This window comes from Athene cunicularia, assembly GCF_003259725.1.
Source record: "Athene cunicularia isolate RWA chromosome 5 unlocalized genomic scaffold, athCun1 chr5_part2, whole genome shotgun sequence".
Lineage (NCBI taxonomy): Eukaryota > Metazoa > Chordata > Aves > Strigiformes > Strigidae > Athene > Athene cunicularia.
The window spans coordinates 1,296,425-1,310,134 of NW_020799102.1; the positions used below are offsets into that span (position 1 = coordinate 1,296,425).

At 42.0% G+C, this 13,710-nt stretch overlaps 1 protein-coding gene across 1 annotated transcript in view; it reads right to left on the reverse strand.

Annotated features, from left to right (window-relative positions):
- RMDN3 (regulator of microtubule dynamics 3) overlaps nucleotides 1-13,249 on the reverse strand; it is a 38,012-nt gene extending 24,763 nt beyond the window's left edge. Inside the window, exons 1-6 of the mRNA XM_026850155.1 lie at nucleotides 13,228-13,249; nucleotides 11,552-11,747; nucleotides 10,739-10,885; nucleotides 6,447-6,714; nucleotides 4,696-4,798; nucleotides 3,573-3,633 (exon numbers count right to left, since the gene is read on the reverse strand). Of these exons, the coding sequence (XP_026705956.1) occupies nucleotides 3,573-3,633; nucleotides 4,696-4,798; nucleotides 6,447-6,714; nucleotides 10,739-10,885; nucleotides 11,552-11,747; nucleotides 13,228-13,249 (797 nt within the window). The remainder of the gene's footprint in view (nucleotides 1-3,572; nucleotides 3,634-4,695; nucleotides 4,799-6,446; nucleotides 6,715-10,738; nucleotides 10,886-11,551; nucleotides 11,748-13,227) is intronic.
- Between the last annotated feature and the right edge of the window lie 461 nt (nucleotides 13,250-13,710).

The window sequence follows — 13,710 nt, forward strand, 5'->3', positions numbered from 1 at the left end:
TTGCCTGACAAGCATCACACCTTAAAGGCAATAAAAGAGGGAATGATCTATGCAACAGAAGCAAAAAATACAGCCTAGAGAACAATGCATAAGCACCGAAAACCAGCACAACTGCAGCTTTAGTCATCCATGAGCATTAAATGGCAACTGATAAAATAGCATATTACAGTCAACTTGAAATAACACACAAGAAAAAATGCGGCGCTAATGGTACCTACACGATCACAGGCTTCAGAGAGCCTGTACCACATGGAGAGACATTAAAATCACGGGGAATGTTTCTATTAAAATGTCTGTTTAGTGTGTTGTGGAAAAGAGAAAGAACGTTAACTACTGTATATGGAAGTAAGGATGAAAAGGATCGTCACGTTAGTATTGCACAAATCCATGCTGCTCCCACAGCTTGTGTTCTGCAGTGGATTCCTGTACTTTGTCTGAAAAAAAGACATGGTAGCAAGAGAATAATATGGGAAAGACAACATGGGTGATGAGAGATAATAAAACGATTCCTTATGCAAAGAGATAATAAAAGATTCAGATTCTTCAACAAGGGAAACAGACACTAAGGAGAGAAATATGACAGAATAAAACTGTCATTCAGAAAGAAAGGATGAACAATCACTCTCCTCACCTCTCCATAAACCAAGAGCCAGGGCATCAAATCAAAACCAAAAAAGCTTTAAAACCTCTAATGGCAATTTCAGACTGATTAAGTGGGTTTTCGCTGCACAGAGCACGTTAAGTAACGGGATCTGTACCGGCAGACAGTATGGGAACGGAAGGATCCAAGGGGCTAAAACCAGGTTACACAGGTTGGTGGGGGACAGCTCCATGGCAGGATGAACTCACCTCTGTGCCACTCCCTGCTGGCAGCAAGGATGAAGGGAAGCAATCACAGTATTCTTTCCTTTTTTTTTTTTTTAAATATTTTCCTAAACATTGCAGCACAGTGAACTAAACATCATTCTAAGCCATACGCCCATTACTTGAGTAAAGGGAAAATGACCTATAATGTCTTTTGGAACTATGTTTTATCCTACATTTTTCATATATATGTATCTTTCCATGTATTAAGCATCATTTCACGAGCGATAATTTTCTTCTCAGGGTAAATTCAATTAGCATAAAAAGAGACTGCAGTTAGAACAAGCTTGCGACCATCCCATGACCCATACAGAGCTGGAAAAGGAATCATTTCCTGTTCTATTCGTGGTAGAAAAATAATTATTTCTGTGACTGATAAAGGTAGTTGCATATTCATTTCCAATAAATCCCATGCCTCCCACATGCTGCTCTGCTATTTGCTTTCTGCAGCTGCTCTCTAGAATTAAAAGCAAGATGTAGATGTGCAGAAGCCTTACCCCTGTTTGGGGGCCCAAAATTGTGCCCTCTTTCACCAAAAGCGCTGGGGGAAGAGTTGAGCACAGGCTGTAACAGAGGCACTGAGAACATCTCAGCTCAAAAGCCTTGAGATTTTCTACTGGAGAAACGTGACTGAACCTCCCATTACAGCCATTACTTTGCACACTGTAACCTCTGGACTAGAGCTAAGCCATCAATATTATACCCTGAAGTAGAACCTTGCTTTGTAAAATACCAAATGATCAAGTATCAAAGTGGCTTACAAACCTTAAGACTCAACTTGGCAACTAAAACCCATCCTTCAAGCAGACAAAGCCGAACACTGTAATCTGCTAGATATTTGCCAAACTGCCTGTCCCAGTATTCTTCCTTCATATTGAAGCTTTAATTGAGAACAGCAAGTCATTACTAAGAGCTAAAATACAGTCTTTTCAAGACAATAAAGGCATTTGTTCAGATGTCAGTAGTACAAATGGATCCTCTAAATAAATTTACTCATCTCAGAAGCACGCAGATCTTGTTCGGTAAAGATACTGAGCAGCATCCTGTTTTCCCAAAAATATCCATAAAAAAATTTTCTCTTGTAATTTATTTTACATGTCAGTCCTTCATAATAACTGCTGATAAACACTGTTTGTCAAGGAATTTGCCAGAATAACAGAAAAGCACATTCCCATATCTCCACAAATACCTGCAGCCTCTCAAAGCATGCTCTTGGGGTATTTTTAAGGAAAGGGAGCAACCCTTGCAGTCCCACACAGGAGGTGCAACCAAAGCCTGTTCATTCATGCTGCTGAAGAGAACAAGGTACCTTTCCTCTTGCCTACCTCCTCACTGAAATCCTGACCAGCTGCAGCATTTATAGAAATGTAGCACACCTTGCTTGGCTAAACTGCAGATCATTTCATCTTTTACCATAAAAAAAAAAAGGAGCCATATGCTGTTGTCTCAACTCATTTCAAAGCCAGAGTGCTTTGCAGAGTGACAAGCAGCACCTGTGAGCAGAATACAGAAGTGCCAGGCCAGAAGACTATAAAAGGCTGTCTGAGAATGTTTCTACTTACTCCAGAATTAAGATGAATATAAGAACATTGGCACAGCACTAAGCCCACGCTTGCAGGCCTAGCTGACTGAGGCAAATATATCACCTCTTGACAGAAAGCAAGCATCTCTGCACGGCAGAGCATTATCGAAATGTCAATGACACAGTAAAAGCCAATAATTAACGTAAGAATGTTGGAGGAACAGAAAGGAAAAACCTCATTCATATTTAGTATGTAACTGTTCAGTCTCTGCCCCCACAGCTGTGCAGCTGGCTGTGAGCTTGGCTTTGAGGGACGTACACATTCTCTACAGGGAGCTGAAAAGGGGCCAAGGGAAACAGAGGACTTGTGAAAGAAAATGAAGAGAGCCTCACCACACTGAGGAACTAGCTTTCTGCAAGTTATCTGCGTGAAACATTCCCTCTGGCAGCCCATCTACACTCAGCACGAACGGGGCGCTCAGATGTGCAGGGTCTGCGCAGGCAGGAGCGATGCCAATGCTGCTCCCAGCACCCCACCCAGGCACGCTCACGGCCCCAGCGCCAGCTGCCGAGCCAGCTGCCGTCTTATGCCCTCAGCAAGGGAAACCGCACAATTCCCAGGAAAGCTCCTAAACAAAATCTCCTTCACCTTTTCAAAACATATGCGCTTAATCTGCGAGTAGCCCAAAGAATGGGCAGTTGTGAACACCAAATGCAGCTTGTACTTATTTACTTATTCATCTCAAAATTGTTCTGTCAACAACTTGTTCCTCCAGACCTTATCTGGAAGTTCATCCTCCACTACCACCAAAGTTCATCGGCTTGTTGGGTGCAGACTCATAAAAGCCTTGATATGATCTGTCCTGAACATTCAAAGGTCATGATTCTATTTGGGAGCTTTTGCTCAAGAACTCTTCTGGCCATCAGAGAGAAATCCATAATTACACTGAGTAAGCAAAGCAAAGTTTATTATGATAATCACAACCAAAGCTACTGTCTGTCAAGCCATTACTTATGCCAATTAACCAAAGCTGTTAAAAACAGCTTTTTACAGAAAATAACATCAATATAGTATACGCCAAGTAAGGGCAAATAAGCTTTTCTTTGTTTGTTTTTAAATGCAGCTCAGCTCACAACAATCTCCAAGTCCTTTTCCCATCCTTCTTAAAAGTAAGAAGTTACATACCACTGATGGCACTCAGCGCTTCGATCCCACTTCTGTAAGGCAACTTCTATCTCTTCTTTCCCTGTAAATAAGTTGTCAGAGAGAAATTCAGCCACTTTCTCTCTTAACGTCCTTCTCTGAGGCTCTTTGAGTACAATAATCTAATGCCATAAAAGTCATATATTTGTTCATTTTATAATACATTTGGCTTGAAAATGTCCCATAAATAATTTCATGCTCTGGCAGTGATACAGAACATCCAGGCCACTCAAAGAGATCACAAAGACTTTTAGTACAATAGCAAATTGTGTTGACCTGTCAACATGGTTTCACTCATTCGAAAGCAATGTTATCTCTAATGAAAACATCTTCCACACTGTGTTAAGAAAAGTTAATTTGAGCTTTCAGGGGTTTTGTTCTGATGAGTTTCACAGCCTCAGACTGAGGACCCTCCCCACCTCCCCCTCTCTCCTCCAAGAACATGCAGTCTCAAAAAGCTGAAAACCGAGTGCCTACTGAAGGCTAAAAAGACTATCAAAAATAAAATGTCATGTTTTAAATGGCTACACTGATTTCCAGAAAAGAATAATTATATTAGATAGTTGTAGTATTAACTAACTATATTTAGTTATGTGCATAATAAACAGGACACATTATTTAGAATAGTATCTTTTGTTGCACATCTTAACTGTAACAAAGATGATATTTTTGTTATATTCTGACCCACAGCCTTGCAAACCACACTCGAGCTAATGAAGTACAATGAGGGAATGAAACTAAACCAATTCCTCTAAGTAAACAGACATTTAAAAATATGTTTCTTTTTTATATCTACATGTGTTAGCAACACAAAAAATTAAATTACAGCAAAAACTTTTTGTCTTAATACCACACAGGATATGGATGATGTCTGCGAAACAAACCTACATCTTCAACCAGCCCTTGGTCTATTTACACTATCTTCCAGAAAGCAAGATTTTTAAACACATACCACCCCAGCACTGCTAGCTACTCACCTAAAAAAAGACTGCAAGATTAAACAATCAATCCACCCCATGGTTTGCAAGTGTAGGGTTTATAAACCTGAGGTGTCATGTCAGCTTTGCCCATCCCCTTCCCTTGCCCAACACAAATAATTCCTCACCGTCAGACGCGTACGATCGCTTCTCATCTGCATCTTCCGTGATGTCACACATATCACTGTGTGCTCGGGCCAGGCGCCAAAGAAAGTCTTTCTGGTCCGCATACTGCAGCAAAAACATAAATGTTATGTATCAGAACTCATTCTGCCACTGACAAAGAGCATGAGAAAGAAAAAAAATCAAGTGGGCGCATGTAGTGGAAGTGACACAGACTTTTTTTTCAAACCTTGAAAGGCTCCAACTCTACACAAACCGAAGCAGAATCACAGAAGAGCAAAGTAGATGGCCAGGTTTATAATTAAGCTTACAGTGCTACACCACTGGTACGGGTCTAATTGCTGCTGCCTTCTAAAAAGGAATGCCTCCACCGAGGTCAGTTCTTCAGCAGTCTCTGCTAACCTCAAAACACTGGGGAAAAAAAACCCCTAAACCTCACCACCTCATTAAAATTCACAAACTGAATTTTACTTCTTTCATGGTTCAGTCTGCATTCAGTTTCACATCCTGCCTCATTCTTAAACCCGGGACAGTACTGTAGGTGTACTGCTAAATTTGAAGCAGCTGCCTTCTGACAAACTCACTAAATTTGAAGCAGATATGTTCTGACAAACTCAAACATTAAAAAAAAAAAAAGTAGAAAATTGAAACACAATCACCTAACAGTTTGGTTTCTTTTGTTATAGCATTGTAAAGAAAAGAAACTGGAAGAATCACCAGAAAGAAAGATGCAAGAGAATCTCAGAACCCAACAGGCCTGTCACTTCTTCCTGGTGGAAAGGAAAAACCCCAGTCTACTTGAAATTAGAACCAATCAAGTTAGCTGTTATTTCTTTCCTTCTGTTCCTCCCAGAAATACAGGACCCAAAAAAATGTTTCGCTCTTTAAAAGGCTGGTAACCCAAAACATCGGCTTTGTTGGCTACACAGCACTTCTCTAAACCCCAACAGAGGCTGCGGGTGCAACTGCAGCGGGTCCCAGCGGGACACAACACCGACAGCCAGACACGTGTCAGCGCTGGGTGCATCCACTGCCTGGGGCCAGAGATACAAGGTAATGTCTGTGTATATATATATTATCACCATATATATACATACGCTGTTATCTGCAGCACAGAGTAAAACCATCACTGCCCCTTGCCACAGTCCCACACCCCAATGGCAGCACCAACGCTCACCAAATCAGGGGACCAATTCACACCCCCGATACAGTATAAAAACCCCCACATTCTTGAAGGCAGCAAAACACCTGCACTATCCAGGTTTTTAATCTCATTAACTAACCCACTCCTAAGCTATTGCCTAACCCTTCTGTTTGAATACACAACTTATTTCATAAACACAGGTGCACCAGGCAGTCCTCAGAAAGACCAAATTTCCTGACTATAGATCGAGCCATTACCTATGTAACGAGGTAATCGCTCCCAAAACCTTTGCTGAGTTTACTGTATACACACAGTACTGGTACTTTATACATGTACAGTGCGTTCACCCAAAGTGATGACATGATGAGGCACAGAATTCCAAGACAGAAAGCGACTGGGAACTTGCTGCTGCTGTGGCCTCAAGAGTTTTGGCGTCCAGCCCGCTCCCAGGCTGCTCCTGAGGAAGGGGGCCACTGGAAACTGGGGGCCACTGGAGGCTGGCTCAGTTGCTGTGTAGGACCCAGACTCTAAGATATGCAATTTCCTCTTTCCCAGCTACTTAGCTGAAAACACAAATCACTGCTGGAAAATATAAAAAAAAGCAACCTTTACCGCCAGTTTATTATTCAGCAGCAGCTGGAATCCCTCTCTCTTCTCCTGCTCATCTCCGTCGTGCAAGCGGTCAGCCTGCTGCAGTAGCTGACCCAGTCCTTCCTCCAGTGAGGAATCTAACATTAAATGTGTTTCATCCTCGGTGACGAGATCCAGGGAATCCCGCCGCACAGTTCTCACTGTTTCACAGCTCACTTCATCCTCCCCTTCTTCGCTCTCTCTCTCGGACTCCCGGTCGTAATCAGACTCAGCATTGGCTGTGGTGTACCTTTAAGGAAAAAAAACACAACCAACACAAAATTAGTTTGAGGAGATGCTGTACAGCCTGTAACACTTTTATACATACTGTACAGAAAAAATAACTCTTCCCAACAGAGGAAGAGGATTATCTTATCCTGGAAAATACTGTACAGTCCCAGTGTCTCAACACAGCAATTGTTATTTCTCATGTATTATACACAGTCTCAAAAAGCTGAAGAAAAGCCCCCAAGAAGTTAAGTACAACTCAGTCACAAGCATCCACAACACTGTAGCAGCTTCTCTTAGGCCTTCTAACTTCAGTGTAAGAGAATTAAACAACTAAAACAGAGCCAGGACAATTCAGTTAAATGTATGGATTATAAAAGAGAATTTCAACAAAAAATCCAACACACTCATCCATGTGGAAAATATAACCTGAGGTTTTTAGCCTGTTCCAGGAAATTTCAGACACAATGACTGTTTTGGCAGTATCTAGTATCTCCATCATCTTGTCTGAGCACTAAATACGAAACAGCTTGTTCACACTGACACATGGAAAGGTGCAAACCAGTGGGAGAGCGACCAAAACTATTTCACATCAGCAAGAAGTCCAGCACGGAGACAGCAGACAAGTCACAAAAAGACACCAGATGTACAAAACCCCAGGCAATGATTAGCTGCTAAATTATTCAAATGAACCAGGATAAAGCTCAGATCAAAGTTGCGGAAAATGGCTAAAATTAAGCTCCTCAAAGTCATATACAGGCATCTATGCTGGAAATTTAAACCAGCATTATATATTCACTGATACCATTGCAGGGGTGTGTCTACTTACACTCATTTATTTTAAAAGACAAGTCTCTATTTGTCCCCTTCACATTTATCTGCAAGCTCTTAACTGAAGAACAAGCGCAAGTCAACCAGTAATTTAAGAATGTGCACTTTTCTATTCAGGTTTTGTTGGTTTATGTGAATAGAAAGCTCTCTTCCTGAAGCAAACTGCTTCAAACCCCTTAAATGCTTAATTCTAGGGGATGTTTGTAATTGTTACCCAATTAAGCTCTGCCCAAGTCAACTTTACAGGTTCTGCAAGAATTAAAAGTCATTGCAGTCTGCAGGCACTCAGTAACTACAGCTGCATTCCCCTTTGTCCTGGCTGAATTCCTCCTCCAAGGGAGAGCCTGGCGCTGCATGTGAAGCTGACTTTGTCTGGAGACAAAGATATGTGACCAAAGTCCATATCGGAAAAAAGCAGTTACAGTAATTTGGCCACACATAGATAACAAGACACGTTTGGTTATCAAAGCTTCAATTTTCTGAGAAGCATCAATAATGTTCAAGTGTTTCCCTCTCTGGTAGAGGGTAAACACACACCCTCACTCACCACAGCCTCCCACCCTCACTGTAAATTTCAAAATGCACCACTTTGTACTGAAACATTTTAAGACAAGAACTAAAGAGTCAGCCTTATCTCTGCAAAGTCAGGAAACCAAGTGCTACAAGATGACATGCTAGAGATGACATAGGCAGCACTAAATTAATGGATAATGCAGCAACATGGAAGTAGGTGACGCTGGCACAGCTCCAACTGAGATGAAAAGCTTCATTTATTGGTATTTTCTTAAGATTAATGATAATATTAATTCTGTAGACTACCTCATTTTCCATACTCAAACAGAAACTCCTAAAATTCTCTTATTTCCTGTCCTAAGCTACTATGAAGCACAGTTGTGGGCTACACAGCTGTGACAGTCTCACTACACTACAACATTTTACTGACACCTGCAAAGATTTCAGTGCTTCTGCTGAAAAACACTTTCCACACCGATGGCTCCTGAAACACAATATAGTCTTTAAAACCAGACAGCAATGGATGGCTCCTATACACTCTTTTTCTCCACCACAAAAATGTGTTTTCTCCAAGATGCTGCCAGTTTAAAAAGACAAGTAACGCTGTATATAACTTCATAAACACAGTTTTCAGAAAGATTAAGGGATTTAGATGTTATCAGCCTGTTCTCTCAAGTTTACAATGATGGAAAGTTCTTAAATGCTTTAGGATGTTGAGGCCTCTGGCTAGCAGACATCCTGAATGAAAATGAAAACATGCATCTGGAACACAAAAGCACATGGAAAGGGGAAGCAAAGAAGCCCAAAAATCCAACAAAGTGCCAAAGCAATATAGAGAAAAATGAAGCAGCCCAAGACCTCTGGGCTCCTGAAAGCTCGTGATGATTTTTGTAAATTGTATATGAAATCAGAGAAGATGCTTATGTCCATGTGGTTTACAAAATAAAGCTGAAATGTGAGCTCCTCTTTCTGAATGTCATTAAAAGATCACAACTGCCAGAAATGAATACGCCACTGAAACGTATCTGTTGAGAACAGTCTCATTCTTCCTCCCAGTGGCTGCTAAAAGGCTTGAATAGTCTTTTCCAAAATTTACATTTCCTACTCCGATCTTCTATTAGAAAATTTTAGTATTTACATCTCTAAAAGACAATACTGCACACTAAAGGTAGATGGTCCTGAATAGACTAATATTATACCTATTTGTATAGGACAAATAGCAGAGTGAGAAATTATTTTTTTTTTTAAATGAGAGCTGCTTTTCCACTAGTTCTCCACAATGGTCATTAAACCTAATTACAGATTTTAAACAAAAGGTAAGAACTCCTCCAACCATCACTGGGTTCCCAAGAAAGTAATGAGGCTTTGCAGTAAAACAGATCCCTGCTCCACAGCTCCTTGAGGCCCCCTAAGGAGAAGGCTGCTCTGAACCTTAGAATTGCTGTTGGCCTCTGTTGTGATTTCAGATTTTCTCAGGATCAGATGACACCTAGGCCTGGTATCAGTTGAAAAAGACCACCATTTTCAGCATGCTTTACAAAACGCATCAGCACCCTGATGACTCAGTGCATCTGTTATTATCTAGATAGCAAGGTCTTATCTTCAAAACTATATAGTTTTAAAATTTGTTCTGCAGCCTTGTTACCTATGACACCATCGTGAATCACTTGCTCCCTAATTTTGCTTTCATACGAACACCCACTCCAGGGGAACGAAGCAGTTCTATAACCTGAATGAGATCACAGCTGCTCTTTCCTGCTTCACCAATTCCAGCTCCTAAAGATAAAGCACTAACACCATGGGGGTTTATGGCAGTCACAAAGCCCGTTTTCCCGCGGATCCGTCTCCTTTGTTCTAGGAGGCAGCTGCAGTAACGCCTGCCCTGTCCCCTGATTACAAACTCGTGCTACCAAGTGTCAGTTCGCACCAGCTGACTCATCATTAAGCTGCTAACGAACAGCATGTCATGTCCATGTTCTGCCTGCTCTGTTCTCAGTGCTGTAATTAACTTCTATTTAAATTACATTTCAACTTCTCCGGGAAAACATATATGGGCAGTGCTGCATGTTTTAGAACACTTACACACCTCAAAAGCTACAGAATTCATCCTATTAAGTCACAAAAGAGCGTTTCAACAGAAAGGCAGCAGTCACATGTATGCAGTAGACCTCTTGTTAGCTATCTAATGTGGCAATACTTGCATCTGTATTGTAATTTTACCAATGTTCTTGAACTACCTGGTACTTTTCACCTGTTTTTAGACTATAAGAATGTAAGCAACACAACTGATCAGTGTGACGCATTAAGAAAAATCTGTAAGAAATATCCTAGCTGAAGACATTTTAATTAACTGAAATATATTTAACTTTCTCGAGTGTATGGAAATTTTCTGTATAAGCTTTCTCAGTCAAGTCTCGTGATTTCTACTTCCCTTCCTTCTGCAAGGTTCCCTAACCAAATCATTGCTTAACAAAACCCCCTCAAAAAGTAGGGTTTCTTTCTCCCCTTTCTCTGAAAGTTGGAATTGTTGCACTTCTCTCAATCTGGCCCTGGCAGTAGTAAACTTACTGTAATAAAAGCAAATAAAACAGGACAGACACCTCATGGGGAACATCCCCGCATTTACGTTATCAACTGCTCAGATGTAAGTAGCTGGGCACCAAGGCTGCTGAAAGCCAGCTCTATCCTGGTGCTCTGCTTACCCTCCTTCACTTTCACCATCATCCGTATTAGCTGCTCCTGAGCTGGCTGTGAAATAAATTGAACTGGAGCCTGTGGAATCACTTCTTTCTCTAGGAAACGGGAACCGCCTCCGGCGAGTTACCTTCTGGGTTTCTTCCAGATGGGACCTTTGAGGAAGGCAAAAAGAGCAACAAATAAACGTTTGATAGTGAAACGTCTGCTACTTCAGCTCCCTTCTCCTCTCTAGCAGATTCTATCCAATTTGCTTTATACCCAAAGAATTCACAAGGGGACTTAATCTTGCCTACACCAACATCCCGCTACTACACATTGAATCCCGCATTCTGGAGCTAAAGCAAGTGTGACCACAGTCTTGGTCCATATACAACCCATATAGAATCCACACACAAAGGGGTGATGCTATCACATGCATTCCTCCTATTTCCTCAATGAACAGAGACAAAGGAATCCTGAAACACCTTGCAGATATAGGACCTTCTCTTCTATATCCAGTTACCTACAGCTGGCAGCAATTAGAGAGGAAAAAGCAGTAACAAGACAGAAACATTTACAGAACAAAAAACCTTCCCAAGCCAGAATACGAAGTAAGTGTCACTTGCTTCTGTAAGAAAAAAAACCCAACTTTGGCTAAACATAAAACTTTTTTTACATTAATCTCACTGGAGATCAAGACACGATGCCAGTAGCAACTAGACAGACACTCTTTCCACTTTGGGATTTTAAATTTAACATCCTCAATCATGGCTGTTTTACCATGCTGTGGAGTGAATACATGCAACAGTAGAGAAAGACAGAAAGGGGCAGGGCGATACCTGACTTCACCAACGATTTCCACAGCCAAGTGCTGCAGGCTGTTTCGGAGCTCCTCCACTTCTTTCCTGAGCTCTGCAATGTTTCTCAGCACGACATCGAGGCGCTCCAGCACATCCCCCTGCTCATCTCGCACGAGGAGAGGTGTGTGCACAGCACCATCTCCCGCCGCCACAGGAACCAGCGCTCTGGGCGCGGCTTAAAGAAAACAAGAGGATAGAAGTTTGTTAGAGGCAAATAGGAAAGGATTCCACATGGGCAGTCTTTGTACAATTTTGTTTTCAGATGATGCAGGACATGAGGCTTGGCTTCATCTCAAGCATGACTGGCCTGAGGTTTTGGTTTACTGCTCCCTTCTCCGACAGCAGCATCTAGCCACACTTAACAGATCTGCAACAGCAATTAGGGATGAACAAAGCTCTTTTAATTGCACTTCTATAAAAATCCTCTTGTAATTTTTTTTTTTTTTAAAAGAGCAAAATCCATATTGAATATGACAAAGACTACTGTAGATGAAGAAACTGCTGTGTTTTTTTTAAAGTCTTTACTGCAAATTAATTTAATTCCTATTTTCCACACTTCTGTACTAACATCACACTGAAAAACTATGCTCTGCTTCTCTCCTGAATTGAAGCAACTCAGGAGGCCATCAGCCAGGAAAGCAACTAGCTTACAAGAGAACACATGCTCTTTGAATGAACAATGACAATGGAAGCTAGTTTTGGCCAAAAAATAGCTATTCTCTAAAAAAAACAAACAAAAAACCCAACCCTCTGTTCTCATTCAAGGAAAAAAAACCCACACAGAAACTCGAAGAGGAGACAGCAGACTTTACATAGCATTTCATGCATTAAAACATGTCATTGCCTTCTACTGAGTATCTAGAACATTATCAGCATGTATGACCCTTAAGTTTCCTTGTAGATACAGCACAATCAGCCAGCATGTGAGAACAAATTTATATCTGTGGATTTTAAATATGTTTTCTTGAAAGCTCATAAATATTAAAATAAATATATTACCCGTTAAGTCATTTATTTTACAAGGAATGCTCTTTTTATATTAACAATAAAAATGAGAATCACTCTCAGAAGAGCAGCCAGACTTGCAGAAATTAAGGGCTTATCTTCCAGGGCACCGTGTCTAGACTGGGATAAAAATCTAAGAAAGCAGCACTGCAATCTTTTCCCTTCTCTTGACTCTCAGGAATTACGCTGTTTGCTTTGTTGCTTTCTTGAGAAGAGACTGTACAGCCCCTGAGGGTTGTTTTCAAGTTCCTGCTCTACTCCAGCAGCGCCTGTTCCTGCTTCTGTTGTCAGCAGAGGCAGATACCCCCGACCTTCCCGCTTCTGCTCAGGACCTGCTGTTTCAGGGTGAAGTCCCACAAACGACAAACTCCTCCTAAGAGACGTGGTCAGCAACTGGGGGCAGACACCTTTATTCCAGCAATGAAAGCCACGTGGGTCTCTGCTCTCTTCTTACATTACAGTGCTTGTACAGTATATGCTACATGCAGTGTAGTGGGGACATAGTAAGGCGCAAGTATCTAAAACCTGGTTCTGCAATGTCACAGATTAAAACACTGGTCACAGACTGCTCCTGCCCCAAAGAGAGACAAGCCTCCAGATACCCCAGTGGAGATATCCGAGTAGAAGTTCTTCCCTCAAAATAATTATACTTTTCGATCTAGCCTGTGACATCACACATATTACTGAAGGGAAACACCGGGCACGGTGCCTGCTCGGCCCTCGGTGCTGCCGGGCTCATCCTAAAACCCGAGCAACCACCGAGTGCAAACGCAGCTTCGCTTTCTGTTCCTGCAGTTTTTCGCAGATGCGGGTAAGTAAAAGCAAGCTCAGGTTTCCGAAAAGTTTTTAAAAGTTCAACGGTTCAGCCCCACCGGAGTTCGGTAGCGAGCGGGAAAATTTAAAGCTTTGGAATGACTCTTAAAAAAACATGCCGCGAAGGCGAGTCTAGCCCAGGGCAGGCGCCACCCGGCCCCGCCAGCTGCAGGCACCTTTCTCATCGGTTTTAAAGGGAGGTGGGAGCACAGGGCAGCGCTCGCTCCCCTGGACAGGACAGGCGGCCCGCGCCGAGGGCCCGCGCCCGGCGGGGAGAGCCTGCCCCGGCTGATTCCCCCCCGGCCCCGCTCCCGCAGCCC